The sequence below is a fragment of the Marmota monax genome, unplaced genomic scaffold (assembly GCF_021218885.2).
Source record: "Marmota monax isolate L192 unplaced genomic scaffold, Marmota_monax_Labrador192_F-V1.1 WCK01_AAM20220418_F8-fsc00034, whole genome shotgun sequence".
Classification (NCBI taxonomy): domain Eukaryota; kingdom Metazoa; phylum Chordata; class Mammalia; order Rodentia; family Sciuridae; genus Marmota; species Marmota monax.
In genome coordinates this window covers 7,432,662-7,447,151 of record NW_026693934.1, presented here as the reverse complement: position 1 = coordinate 7,447,151, position 14,490 = coordinate 7,432,662, and the positions used below count along the sequence as shown (strand labels likewise).

Sequence of the window (14,490 nt, the reverse complement as noted above, 5' to 3'; positions counted from 1 at the left end):
CCATTGATATTACTAGGATCTGATTCAGTCTAGCTCTGCTTACACCTCTCCTTTTCTTTTTTTCCAAGGATCCCTTAATTGCCTCCTCTCATCAAATATTAACATGTAATTTCCTGATGCTTTCTGGTTGGAAGCTGCCATACAGAATGTTCCTTTACACTGTTAAAATTCTTCAATATCCACTCACTAATTTCACATTTCAGTGATAAGAAACAATTAGATCATAAAGACTGGGTTAAGATTTTCCGAATACTCTTAAAAAAATTACTATATTATATTCCCAACCGTGGCTGGAAAACTTGCTAAAGCACAAAGGGAAATGCCTTTATTTAGTTAATTCAGGAAAGCGAATTATATTCTTCCAGTTGGCAGATCACATTTAGCATTTAGCTCAGACACTTCAAGAAAAAAAAGTGTCAAAAGGACACTTCAGTCTTCCTCATAGTAAAGCAGAGTTATTTGTCACTATTTCCTATACCCAAGTTGTAGGGTTTCCTTTGATAACAAATTTTATTTCCAATACAAAGTAGACCTAAAGAGCTCCTTCTTTTACTTTTATAATTAGTAGAAATCCATCATCATCTTTATTAGGTTTTTGAGTATTTTGAGCTACAGACCTTCACATAATACTTGGTACAAAGTATATATTATCAGTGAATGCTGTTTGAATAAATATATACACGATTAGGAAAAGTCATTGCTTATGATAAAATTCTATTTAGTCTGTAAAACTATGCTTTGTGAAATACTTTATAACTATTTTTATTAAGGCAAAACTTGTCTGTAAGTTCTTTAGGCTTTATATTTATTATTAACCCTTATTTAAGTTGCCTGCTACATTTTAAGAATATCTTCTTTTATTCCCGGTGCTACAGATTGAACCCAGGGCCCTGTGTATGGCATGAGCTCTATCAATGACCTATATGCCTAGTTCAGTAAGAATTTCTTAAAAATACATTTGTTTGCTCTAGTCACTAAAAGTTTTCTTCAGTAAAGAATTGAAAAAGATTTAGTTAGAAGACAGGAGCTATCTTTCTTAGAAGTCAGCATCAATGGACTTCTTTACTAGGTTACAGATTGCCTGATGGGAATGAATCAAAATAAGACACATAGAAAGAATTCTATCAAGTTAGGTCAGTAAAAATACAAGATTTTCTATGTCTCAAGAGAATTCCATGATAATCAATTTCTGTTAAATACAATCTTACTCTCAAATTAGTGAGTACGTATGTGTTATTAGTCTTTCTGAATCAGTCTGCCTCATTTTTTTAATATATACTCATGCACATGTGCATATACACATACAGAGATAAAGTGAGGGTGAAAGAAACCATCTTGTTTTGAAGACACCTTCTTTAAAAAAAAATTAATTTTTTAGTTGTAGTTGGACACAATACACAATACGTTTATTTATTTATTTTTATGTGGTGTTGATAATTGAATCTAGGGCCTTACATGTGTTAGGCAAGCACTCTACCGCTGAGCCACAACCCCAACCCTGAAGATACCTTCTTAAAGAGATATTTAATAATGCATATTGTAGACATAATCTAGGCCTCAATCGCAGAGCTATAGGTTCAAAATTGAAAGGTCATTTCAATAGTACTAAATGTGTGTGAATTTACTTTTTTTTTTGTAGAAATGGGGGCTGAACTCAGGGCTTTGCATATGTTAGGCAAGTGCCCCACCATGGAGCTACATCCCCACTCCCAATCCTCTTTTAAAAAATTCTGAGTCAGGATCTTGCTAGGTTGCCCAGGCTGGCCTCAAAATTGTGATCCTCCTAAGTAGCTGGTTACCAAGTCAATGAAAATGAGCATTCTCAGTTTCTATGCCTGAGAAGAAAATAGATGAAGGATAAAGTTATGTTTAAAAACAAAAAAAAACAAAGAAAAAGGTAATGGGCTGGGGATATAGCTCAGTTGGTAGAGTGCTTGCTTCCCATGCACAAGGCCCTGGGTTCAATCCCTAGCATCCCCCGCAAAAAAAAAAAAAAAAAGTTACTATTTGTAACGTGAGACCAATGTGGGGTCATCTCTTTTGACTTTTCTATGTTGTGAAAATATTAATTCAATGAAACAAAACTATTAAAGATTGGCATAATCAATCAAACTTTAAAAGCATCATCAGAAGAAAATTCATAGTAAGACCGATTCATAATTGTAAATAAATTTTTAAGATGTGTTTTATATTTTTCCTTATGTGACTAAGTACAAAAATGGCTGCAATAATTCCTCTTGTTCCTGTATGTATGTTCTTGCTGCTCCTCCTCCAAAAATTGGAATCTATTTCACTACCGCTTAGGGTTGAGTTTTGCCTAATGACTTTGAACAAGGGATATTTAATAAACATGACACAAGCTGAAATTTTGAAAAAAATGCTTGTGCACAGGACTCTCCTTACTTGCCTCTGGGAACTACCCTAGTACCATATCAACTTATCTAGGTGATCCTAGATTAGGAGAGGCCATAAGAAGCGATGCTCCAGATACATCTGTGAACTAGTCAATGCCATGTGGAGCAGGTGACCTATTCCAGACAGGCCTATCCTAATTTGCTCACAGAATCATAAGCAAATGTTTGTTGTTCTAAATCATTAAATCCTGAGGTAATTAAAAAACAAAACAAACAAACCTGAGATAATTTGTTATATAACACAAACTGTTGAGGCTGTAGCTCAGTGGTAGAGCGCCTGCCTTGGCCGTGTGAAGCACTGGGTTTGATCCTCAGCACCACATAAAAATAGATAAAGACATTGTGTTCATCTATAACTAAAAAAAACTATTAAAAAAATGTAGATGTTGGGGCTGGGATAGTGGCTCAGTGATAGAGCTCTCATCTAGCAAGTGCGAGGTCCTGGGTTTGATCCACAGCACCACATAAAAATAAATAAACAAAATAAAGGTATTGTGTCCAGCTACTTCTAAAAAATAAATTAAAAAAAATAGCTTTAAAAATGTGACATGAAAAGCTGTAATTTTTTTCTAGATACCATTTATATACAGAAATATTTTTACATATTTTGGTGTGTGTGTGTGTGTGTGTGTATGTGTGTTTGTTTAGGTGCTGGGGATCAAACCGAGGGTCTCAGACATGCTAGAAAGTGCTCCCCAGCCCTCACAATTTCATATTTTGAAAAGGGTTACCTTCTGAACATGTAACTCAACATCTTGCTGTGTACAGCTTCCAACTTTCTGATTCACTTTTCTCACAACGCCTTCTACATCTACGATGCTTTCCTTGTTGATGCTGTCAAGAGATAAAATTCCCAACTTTAATCAACTCATTAGAGGTGTCAGGATTCATTTGGTGTTTAAGGAATAAAGCTGAACATGTTAAGCTCTCTTTAAAACAGTAGCCACTTGAGATAAAACCAGTCTATTTAACCTACTTAAAATAAGCTATTATGTTGCACACTTTGTGACATTCTTTAAGAGATTATTTTTTAGATGCCATAGTTTAGTTATCATTTATAAGATACTCTGGGCATAAAAGGCAACAGGGCCAAGTAAATTGTGAAAAGTAGCAAAAGGTTTTCAATTATTTATTAAAGAACATTTTGCTCCCCATACTTGAGATTCAGTATGATCAGCATTTCCTATAATGAGAAACACTGGCTTCAATAAATGCAATTACTGGTATGTAATGGTATTAAATAATAGAAGAAGGTCAACTGAAAAGATTTCAAGAGGACATTAGGGTGCTGTTTTGAAATTAAATCTTCATTGCCTATAGTTTCTGAGTAAACTTTGCCACTGGATTTATGACAGACAGCCTACTGGATTGTGTATTCCTACTAAAAGAATGCCTTTATGAATAAACCTTAATATATGATGACCATAAAATAAATGTACTCCTAGGTAGTTTATTCTTTAAGAAACTTTGATCTTGAATGAGACACTTAAATTCTGAAATAAAACCTTTATGAAGTTATTAAAACACTTGATGTATTTTAAAAATCTCTAGTACATAACCAAGGAAGAAATAGTGATTCTCATACAAAATGTACTAGTTTTACTATTGTGTATATTTTTAAAAAAAATTTTTTTTAGTTGTAGGTGGACATAATACCTTTATTTAATTAATTAATTTATTTAAAATATTTATTTTTTAGTTTTAAGTGGACACAATATGTTTATTTTACATTTATGTGGTACTGAGGATCGAACTCAGTGCCTCAAGCATGCTAGGCAAACACTCATTACTGAGCCACAACCCCAGCCCTTATTTATTTTTATGTGGTGAGGATCACACCTAGTGCCTCACACATGCCAGGTGAGCACTCTACCGCTGAGCCATAACTTCAGCCCCTGTGTATATTCTTATACCAGTAGAATGTGCCACAATACAGTTGTTGAAAACGATAAGATCTAATGTTCATGGAAAAGTTCTATTCATTCTGATGAAGAACTGGGTCTTTAGTAGTTGTGGTGCTATCAAACATTTCAGAAACCCAACAGTGCTTATTTTACACACACCACCACCCCAATCCAGTTCATGAACATTTGCTTAGGGAAGGGATCAAAATGAGGATAACAGATTCAGAATAGTAAGAAAGAAAAATTTTCATTTTATTTTGCTATACTGCCTAGGATTCTATGCCTGTTATTAACTATCTCAAAAAAAAAAAAAAAAAATTAGCTGGGTGTGATGGCACACACCTATAATTCCAGCAGCTCAGGAGGATAAGGCAGGAGAATCACAAGTTCAAAGCCAGCCTCAGCAACTTAGTGAGACCCTGTCACAAAATAAAAAATAAGAAAAAGGGGCTGAGGATGTGGCTCAGTGCTTCTGGGTTTAATCCCTGGTACTAAAAAATAAAAAATAAATAAACAAGAGTAAATAAATTTCTTACATTTTCTCCTGTTCTAGAGTTATGATATAATAGCTAACTAAAATTTCGAGTTTTGAAGCAGCTCAATTTATTAAGGCAAAAGTAGTTGGTGAACTAAGATAAGGCTCTTCTAAGACCTGAAAGAACAAAGAGGTTTCAGTTTACTGTTTAAAACCTTTTCCAATACTAGCAATCTGGTGTCACTGAATCTGTCTTAATGTGACTGCCACCTACTAGCTGCCTCATCTGTTTACACAAGTAAACTTAATGTCTGAGTATATGATTCAGGCCTTATGAGAATTTTGTTGCTGTTTCACATGTCTATATGAGGAAAGTTTTCTCCTCATTGGTTAGTGTAGTTCTGCTTTACCAAGTCACCTGCCCTGCCCCACCTGGCTATCTTTTTATTATGTTCCAAACATCTTGATTCTCTTACTTTACCCCTTTTGGCTTTGCAAAAGACCCTTGACGGTCTCTTGGACCTTCCATTACCAGACAGTCTTCTTTAAGCTGACTCAAGCTAAATTTATCTACTCTTATGGACTGAATTTCATACTAGTTTCCTTCCAGAAAGAAGCTGAAATGTGGTCAAAGACATTCTGCCTAGGTCTGGCTAGAGATACAACGAATGAAAATAAATAGAAAGAAAAAAAAAGGGGATCATTCCTTGCCTCAACTCCAGCATTAGCTACTAAATCAGATTATTAAAGTCAACATAAGAGGAAAGTTCAGAAATACAGATTTGGATAGGTATTGTATCTTCCTGTTTCCAGACAAATTTCATTTAAAGCCTTTGAACCATTTCAGATATACAATAAAGTATTTGTTCTTAAAATTCTAAGGAACAAGGTGTGCCAACAACTTTATGTAACTCATTCAGTTGCTTTATTTTTTTAAAAAAATATATATTTTTTAGTTGTAGCTGGACACAATACCTTTATTTATTTTTATGTGGTGCTGAGGATCAAACTCAGCGTCTTTGCATGTGCTAGGCGCGTGCTCTACCACTGAGCCACAACCCCAAGCCCCTCAGTTGTTTCATTTTTATATTCATTTAGCTACAACAAAATTGATCTTTTCAAAGAATTGATTAAAATAATGTGATAAAGAGTCCTATGGTACTTAAATCCAATTAGTGAGTCAACTTTTCAGATTAGCATTCCAAGGAGAGATAATTTGGGGAAAACAGTTTACTCTGTATTAAATTCCAATGTTTCTTTCTTTCTTTTCTTTTTAAAAATATTTTTCCCTTAATTGTTGATAGATCTTTATTTTACTTATTTATACGTAGTGCTGAGAATTGAACCCAGTGCCTCACACGTGCAAGGCAAGTGTGTTACCACTGAGCCACAGTTCCAGCCACCTTTCTTTTTTTTGGTGTCAACGGACATTTATTTTTATTTATTTGTATGTGGTGCTGAGAATCAAACCCAGAGCCTCAAACATGCTAGGCAAGCGCTCTACCACTGAGCCACAACCCCAGCCCCCAATGTTTCTTTTTAAGGAAAAACCTCAAAACTGCTAGCAGTATACGTAGTCTAACAAGGTAAAAGATAAACACCTCAAATTTAATGTCAAAAGTAAATCCTAAGATCGTTATCTACTTAAGATATTAAAGGTGACCTCATATTTTGCCTTTTAAATGATGAAGAAACCCCATCTGGAACTATCTGATTTGATATTTTTAATAGTAGACTCCCAGCTTTTTCCCACCTGGTATGTGGCCAGAGGGAATAGAGTTCAATGTAGGGCCTAAGCAATTAACATATAAACACCATTATTTCTCCCACTTTGTTGTATATGAGTTCACATGTCTTGATGTCTAGTGTCCTTGGGTGGTAACATTAAAAATGGAGACATCTGGAGAATAAACAGTCCTTAGGCACTCCCTAGTAGTAAAGATAATCTCAGGCATTTTATATATAAAGACTGATTCGAGAGAGGCTGAGGCAGGCAGGAGGATTGCAAGTTCAAAGTCAGCCTCAGAAACTTAGTGAGACACTGTCTCAAAATTAAAAAAGAAAAAAAAAAAAAAAAAAAGGATGGGATGTAGCTCAGTGGTAAAGCATCCCTAGGTTCAATCTTAGCAGTAGAGGGAAAAAATGACCCCAAACAGAATGATAAATAAGTGGGAAACTGAAATGGCTTTTTCCTCATAGACATTTTTTGTGCATACTATTTTCCAAACTAGATTCTGGCAGAATGGTTAGCTAGCTCACTAAGCAGCTGATTTTCCAAGTAGAATGTGTTAAAATTTTTTTTTAATCACTTCATGCTTCATTGGTCCTCAAATTTCTAATATAAGCCAAAAACACTTGTAAAAAAGGATTTTTCACTTCACTTAAAAAAACAGAATCCACCAGAATTTCTTTTAAATCATAAAAGAAGGCTGCTGAAATAGTAAGCAATAAAACTCAGTTTTCCAAATTTTTCATTTGTAAGTATACTTAGAAACTAAGGGATAAAGAGGAAGGATCCTGAAGAGTTCAAACACAGGCAGCTTATAATCTTCAATTTTTATTATAAAGTAGAATATATATTACTGGGCACAGCTGTATCAGTGGAAATCAATCATTATGCCACACATCCTACACAATACTCAAACCTCAGTGTGATTATGGAGTCAGAGTAGTCTATAGTTTGAACAGTATTTACAGGACAAGACAACAAAATAGGTGGATAAAAGTGGTGGATAATCATGCAGTGAGAATAGTTCTAGGAATGAAACATGGGGTTGGCATGAGGTCAGTAGGAGGTTGAATATACTGGGAGAAAATGAGAAGACAGATAAAAAGACTAGAAGTCTTGATGAAGTCCATTAGAAAATTAGTAGGCTTGGGAAAGGGAGATTGGTAGAAACTGTCATTAGGAATGGTGGTCACTGGAGTTAAAAATGGTGAAGTCCTGAGGGACAAAACCCACGCTGTGGCCGTAGGAGTGATGTGTTAAAATGGAGTGATGGTGAAGACAATGGAGGAAATACTTAGAACGGAGGGAAGACTCAGGATGGGAGGAACAGAATATTATCAGTAAGAAAAAAAATGATGGTTTTCAGTAAAACTACCTGTTTCAGTCTTGGCTTTAACTTAAAAGTTGAAACTTGTCTTCAATTTACTCAACACAGTTAAAGCTTTGGAAATCCTGTGGACTGCCCATCCAAGCAGAGTCTCAGTCCTGTTCTTATCTTTCCTTTATTTGGCCAGTGCTCTAAGGCAAGGTGAGCTCATTCCAGTTCCAGAGAGCGGGTCATGTTTAGTACAGCCCATCTTGGCAATTTACTTCAAATTAATATTGTCATATTTACTTAGTTTCTTCAAACTAGAAACTTTGAAGTTATTGTTTACTTTGTTATTTTCCTCATCCCCACACAAGCAGTAACCAAACAGATAACACCCATGTTTTTAACCCAACCTCTGGGCAAACACCATTATCTCTTTCAAGAGACAAATCAATTTTGGTATAAACTTGTTCTGAAAGTGTGAACACAGTTGATAAATTAGGAACAACATAAGCAGAGAATTCTGTATTTGCCTAAGTCAGATTTCATTAGTAAGAAACAATAGGCCAGGGAAGACAATAGTGCTTGGGTGCCCTCAGTCACACAGGAATATTCAAAATACACACATCTATCTCAAAACATCTACCTGTGGCCTATGTTATAAGCCACAATCACCCACATCTGGTGTTACTACTTTCCCTCCACTTTCAGGCAGTCTTCTATTATTTCACAATAGCTCACAGGCTGCATTTCTTTTCTACTTCCACCAGCAAACTGCAGATCTTTTTTTTTAAAGGCAAAATATTATATTTATTATAGTATTTATGTATTTTTCAAGTATCCACCATGTATAAAACTATTCAACCTATGTTTAAAATGTTGAGTTCTTGCCTTTAAAGAAAGTGCCACTGATTAAGTTTCTCAGTATCATACCATTAAGTCATTTCTCCATAAATCCTGTGATTTTTATTGTACAAATTGGCACAGTACAAATTGGAATGTATATGCCATATAACAGAGAATCAACAGTGTATTAGCACTATTCTACAAAAAAGTAATCTGAAAGAACACCCATACCCAAATGTTTCAAGATCTCGTATCCCTTGCTGAAGATGGAACTATATGGAGGATTTCAGTTTGTACAATTGTTTAACAAAGAGCTTGCAATTTACCCAGAAAAACTCTTTCATCATCTTCCAGAACCTTGGCAAATGATAACTCCCTATTTTAAATTTTTAGTCTGTGGTTGTATTTTCCACATCAATTATTTTAACTTAAAAATTGAAACTTGTCTTCAATATACCACACAGGTGCTTTGCTGAGTGACTTTGTGCCTTATAATGTGTAAGATGGTCTATATCTGATGGCAGTGCTGATAAGGAAAGGGGGGCGCTAAATAAAACTAGATGCAATCAATTAGTAGATATGCCTAGTGATATCTAGATTTTACGCTTATAAACACCAAAAATTTTAAATTACTGCAATAACTGCCACTGCAACATGGAACTCAGTTCCAATTTTGTTCCCCATTATTTTTATAGCATGCTTTTAAACAATGGGGTGATTCCTTAGGAAAGCAACTACTGCTTTATAGGAATAGAGACAAACTCAGTATAAGTTTCATAACTTAATGTTTAGAAAACTTAAATCTCTCTTTTGAAATTATTTTTAGCATCAACTTATAATTCAAACATAAAACATTTTATACTAATTTAAAATCTGTTACATATTTTTATTTATTTTGGGGGTACTGAGCACTTAACCATTGAACCATATCCCTAGCCCTTTCTTACAATTTCTTAGAGACAGGGTCTCACTAAGTTGCTTAGGGCCTCCCTAAGTTTTTGAGGCTGGCCTCAACTTGCAATCTTCCTGACTCAGTCTCCTGAGCCACTGGGTTACAAGCATATCTCACTGCTCCTAGCTTCAATTATACTTTTTAAATAAATAGAAAAGAATAAAAACCAAAAACCCAACCAAACCAAAAACCCAAACAAAACACTCTCTACACCTTACAGAGTTGCTATGAGGAATGGGTGAGAAAATGCAAGTATGGCACTTCACAGGTCTATATTTAGTACATAAGAATAGTCAGCTATTATTGCTATTATGAGCAAACCTCTTATTTCTCAGTATTTTTTTATTAGATGGAGAAGATGCTGGTGATCATTGTACTATGGCTTGGTACAGGTACTAATAAGGAAGAAAACCCAAATAAGTATAAAAATTCATGCTAGATACCAGAAAGCTTGGCATGATATATCAACAGCAGTAATTACTAAATTTTAATTGTAGATTTATTTAGTTTCTTAAATATTAATAGCGTTTCACATATATTAAAAACATTATAGAAGTGGAGGCTTGGTTGAGCAGAGTTCAGAAGGAGCCTGAATTTTTGTTACCATTTAGTGGGTAAGCCAAGTCTCTGGGTTCTCTGGTCCTCTATTAAGCCAGCTCTCATTGGTGCTTGGCAAAAATGAAAGGTTTCAATCATCCTAGTGGTTCTATGATGAATTATTTTATGAACTCATTTTTCTTTACCAAAATCTCAAGAACAGTAAGTTTAAAATAAGATAGGTGAGAAGTATATTCCCTATTCAATATGGCACAGACCAAGAACTGACTCTAAACATACTATATGGGCTCTCTTTAGTAGAACAAAAGATATCAGGGACCTTCAGTGATGACTTAAATTAATTATTTATCATTTTACTTAAATACTTACAAGTAGCTGGGGACCCAGGCTTGTAACCCCAGCTACTTGGGAGGCTATAGAAAGAATTACAAGTCTGATAAAGCCAATTTGGGCAACTTAGTGAGATGGTTTCAAACTAAAATGAAAACGAAAAAAAAAAAAAAAGGGTGGGGGATGTAGCTGATGGTATAGCACTTGCCTAGTGAGAACCTGAGTTCAATAGAGTGCCAAAACCCAAAACAAACAAACAAACAAAAACTCCCAAACTCTACAAATACAAAACTAGTGTAAATGCTTATTATTATTATTATAGCTCTTACTTTTAAAATTAATTTTTAAAGAAAATAAAAACAATTTAAACTTTAAAGTTTTACTAAAACTAAATTGCTGACATTGGTTTACTATATAAAGCTTAGCCTTAGTGTCAGTTCTCTATTTAATAATGTGTTTCTATATTTGATTTCAACGTTAGTAATGTGAAGAATGCCTGTTCATAATTACATGAAACTTTGAGGTTGGTTCAGAAAAATTTTGCCTCATAATTAACTAAAATTCTTCAAAGAACAATCTAACGATGACAACTTAAAGTATCAGTGGATAATTTTATAAAACTATGTGTTCATGTGAAAATTCATAATGCAGCACTACTGAAATTTGTATCATTTTAAATGGATTATCAAATGTCTAATCTGATAAACTACTGAAACCGAAAACAGAATATTTTTCCTTGCTACTATACTATTAATGATCTGCTGCCCCTATCAGACAAAAAATAGGATTGAATACCAACTGCTTAAATGGTACAGGTTTTTTTGAGTTCAGAATGTCTTTTTACTATCAAGTACCACCTGGTAACCCAGCGGTGTTCAAAGTCTGTATTCAAATTGCTTTGAAATCTTCACCTATACTGAACACAGATATCATTTGGCTTCAGATCCTTGAACTGTGAATGTGAAATTAAATTCTACTGGAGGAACTAAGTTCACACTGAAGTTCTTGGCTGCATTTAACATGGAAAAATACCCTTCCATAATTTTAAGACTACTATTGAAGTGTATACTAAAATATAAAAAGTATATATAAAAAATTTCCACCATCCTGTGTGGATCCCTAAGAAATCAATAACCATCACAAGGGGCCAGGCGCAGTGGCACAGGCCTATAATCCCAGTGATTCGGGAGGCTGAACAGGGACCAGGAGTTCAAAGCCAGCCTCAGCTATGGCAGGGCACTAAGCAACTCAGTGAGACCCTGTCTCTCTCTAAATAAAATACAAAAATAGGGCTGGGGATGTGGCTCAGTGGTCGAGTGTCCCTGAGTTAAATCCCCCCCATACTCCCTTCCCCAAAAGAAAATCATGAGATGGAGGTTGTAGGCATGGAGATTCTGCCCAATCTGAAGAATGTACTGGAAAACAACATTGTAGAGAGGGAACCAGCCATTGTAGAGAAGGAACCAGCAGACAGCAGGCAAAAAAGATACATCTTAAATTCTAAAAGTTCTTCCGGGCTGGGGTTGTAATTCAGTGGTAGAACACTTGCCTCACAGGTGTGAGGCACTAGGTCTGATCTTCAGCACCACATAAAAATGAATAAATAAAATAAAGATATTGTATCCATCTACAACTAAAAAAAATATTTTAAAAAAGTTCTTAAGAATTTACAGCGTCACTTGATTTATTATTATGTATGAACAGAGGAGGTAACAATTTTCAAAGTACAAACTTTTTCTTTAAAAATTAGTACTTTGAATACAAAGATCAGATTACTGGCTTTCTGTAAGAAAAGATATATGTCTTCTGCCACCAAGGATAAGGATTTCTGAGCTACCTTAGTAGTCCAAATATAAAAAAGACAAGGTGACTGATGCATCTGGAGCTGGAAAATTATCTTACCAATAAACCAACCCCAAATACTAAAAACTCATCATTTATCACAGTTTTAGTCATGAGACTTTCCCCTTTTCCCAAGTTAATAAAAGCCATTAACAGAACTATTCTTAATTACTCTAGCTTAATACCTTAGCATATTACTGCCAAAGTTATATACAACTGTATAAGGTACAATTTTTAGGGGACTAAAAATAGCTTTTTGTTAAAAAAAAAAAAAAAAAAAACAAAAAAACAACCCCAAGTTACAACTTAACTGTTAAGCCTAAGTTACAATTAGATTTTGATTTTCTCTTTAGAAATTATCTAAATTCTTCCTTTGTTTAAAAGTAAGATCATTCTTATACCATCACATATGGATGAAAGCCTGCCTTTCTTTTAACTTACATGTGAAGACATCAGTTAACTAGATTCTGTTTGGGAGACCATCTACAACTAATTCTTTAGCTAGTAAGTTGTAGTTGATGTTTGATATGAACAACTGTTGTTACTAATTAGAATAACTTTTCTGTGGTCTACTTTAATGTTGTCTACTTTTTAAAAATATATATATATTTTCAGTTGCAGATGGACACAATGCCTTTATTTATTTATTTTTATGTGGTGCCGAGGATCAAACCAAGTGCCATGCAAGTGCCCTACCACTGCGCTATAACCCCAGCTCTTAATGTGTCTACTTCTAAAGATATCACATAGACTCACCACTTGTTGGTAGAATGTCTCTTAGTGAACATTAATGGTAAATGAGGCAAGACTTTTAATTAGAATGCTATGAATGTAACATTGAGGTTATAATTCAATTCAATTAAAAAAATACCTTCTATGTAAAATGTCAGTTTCACATATTTCAAAACTTGTATATATATAAAACACAAAAACCAAAAATTATTTGCTTGGCTGGGACTGGTAGCACATTCCTGTAATCCTTGCTACTTGGGAAGCTGATGCAGGAGGATCACAAATTTGAAGCCAGCCTGTGCAAATTAGTAAGACTCTGTCTCAAAACTAAAAAGAAGAACTAGGGATATAGTTCAGTGATACAGTACTTGTCTAGCAGGCATGGGCCCTGGGTTCAATCTGTAGTACCTATCATGCATACACACCCCAACATACACTATTTGTTTGAAGTTTATAAATTATCTGTTCCAAGTTAACTTTTCCCTAAAAATTTCTAGTATATTAAATATAATTTGGCATATATGTCTGTGAATTCCATGGCCATCTTTTTTTTTTCTTTTTATATAAGGCTCTTTTTATAGATAAAAGTTTATTTCTAGGGACCAAACTCATTTACGTCCTATTTCATAGGAAATACACTGATCTTAAGTCATAATGACAAATGTATTTCACAAGCACACTTACTATCTAAGAAATGAAAATAATGGGATGGGATTATGGCAGAGCACTCGCCTAGCACTTGTGAGGCTCTGGCTTTGATCCTCAGCACCACATAATAAATAAATAAATAAAATAAAGGGACACACACACACACACAAAGAAATCAAAACAAGCCAGCCTAATCACAAGAAAATACAGGCAGAAGACCAGAAGACACGAAGAGGCAGTCTCTGGGCAGCAGGTCTAGGAAAGGGACAGATAGAGCTGCCATACCAGTAACACTAAAACTACTAAATTCATCAGTGAGTTGATGTAATTCATGGCACTGAAATTTTAAAACCTGAGTGTAACTATTACTATGAAACAATAAAGCTGAATCTGATAAATAAATCTTTAAACCACAACCAGTTGTTCATCATCCACTATGTGTAAAACACTACGGTAGGGAGTCAGGGAAGGCTCAAACAAAAATTAGAATACTAAGTTAGATCATTTTTAAATTTCTTTCTAATTCTAGAATTTGTAATTCATCTATATTATTAACACACCTTTGAAAGCATCCATCTAAAGAACATCCATCTTAAAAAAAAATCAATAGGAAAAATATAGCATTTATTCTAAACCTAATTTCTTTCTTTTAAAAAACATTTTTACACCTATTAAGTACTCTATTTAAAAGTAAAAACCATCCATTTTCCTCTGTCATCTTTGATCATTATCATGGGAATAAAATACCAAT

General features: G+C 34.4%; 1 protein-coding gene and 1 non-coding gene across 2 annotated transcripts in view; one reads left to right on the top strand and one right to left on the bottom strand.

Moving 5' to 3' along the window:
* The window catches only part of Dars1 (aspartyl-tRNA synthetase 1), a 58,501-nt gene that overhangs the window by 25,556 nt on the left and 18,455 nt on the right, over nt 1-14,490 (bottom strand). Inside the window, exon 5 of the mRNA XM_046463758.2 lies at nt 3,146-3,248. Within this exon, the coding sequence (XP_046319714.1) occupies nt 3,146-3,248 (103 nt within the window). The remainder of the gene's footprint in view (nt 1-3,145; nt 3,249-14,490) is intronic.
* Nucleotides 1,908-1,980, top strand: Trnag-ccc (transfer RNA glycine (anticodon CCC)). The gene has a single exon. It is a non-coding gene; the product is annotated as a tRNA-Gly (tRNA).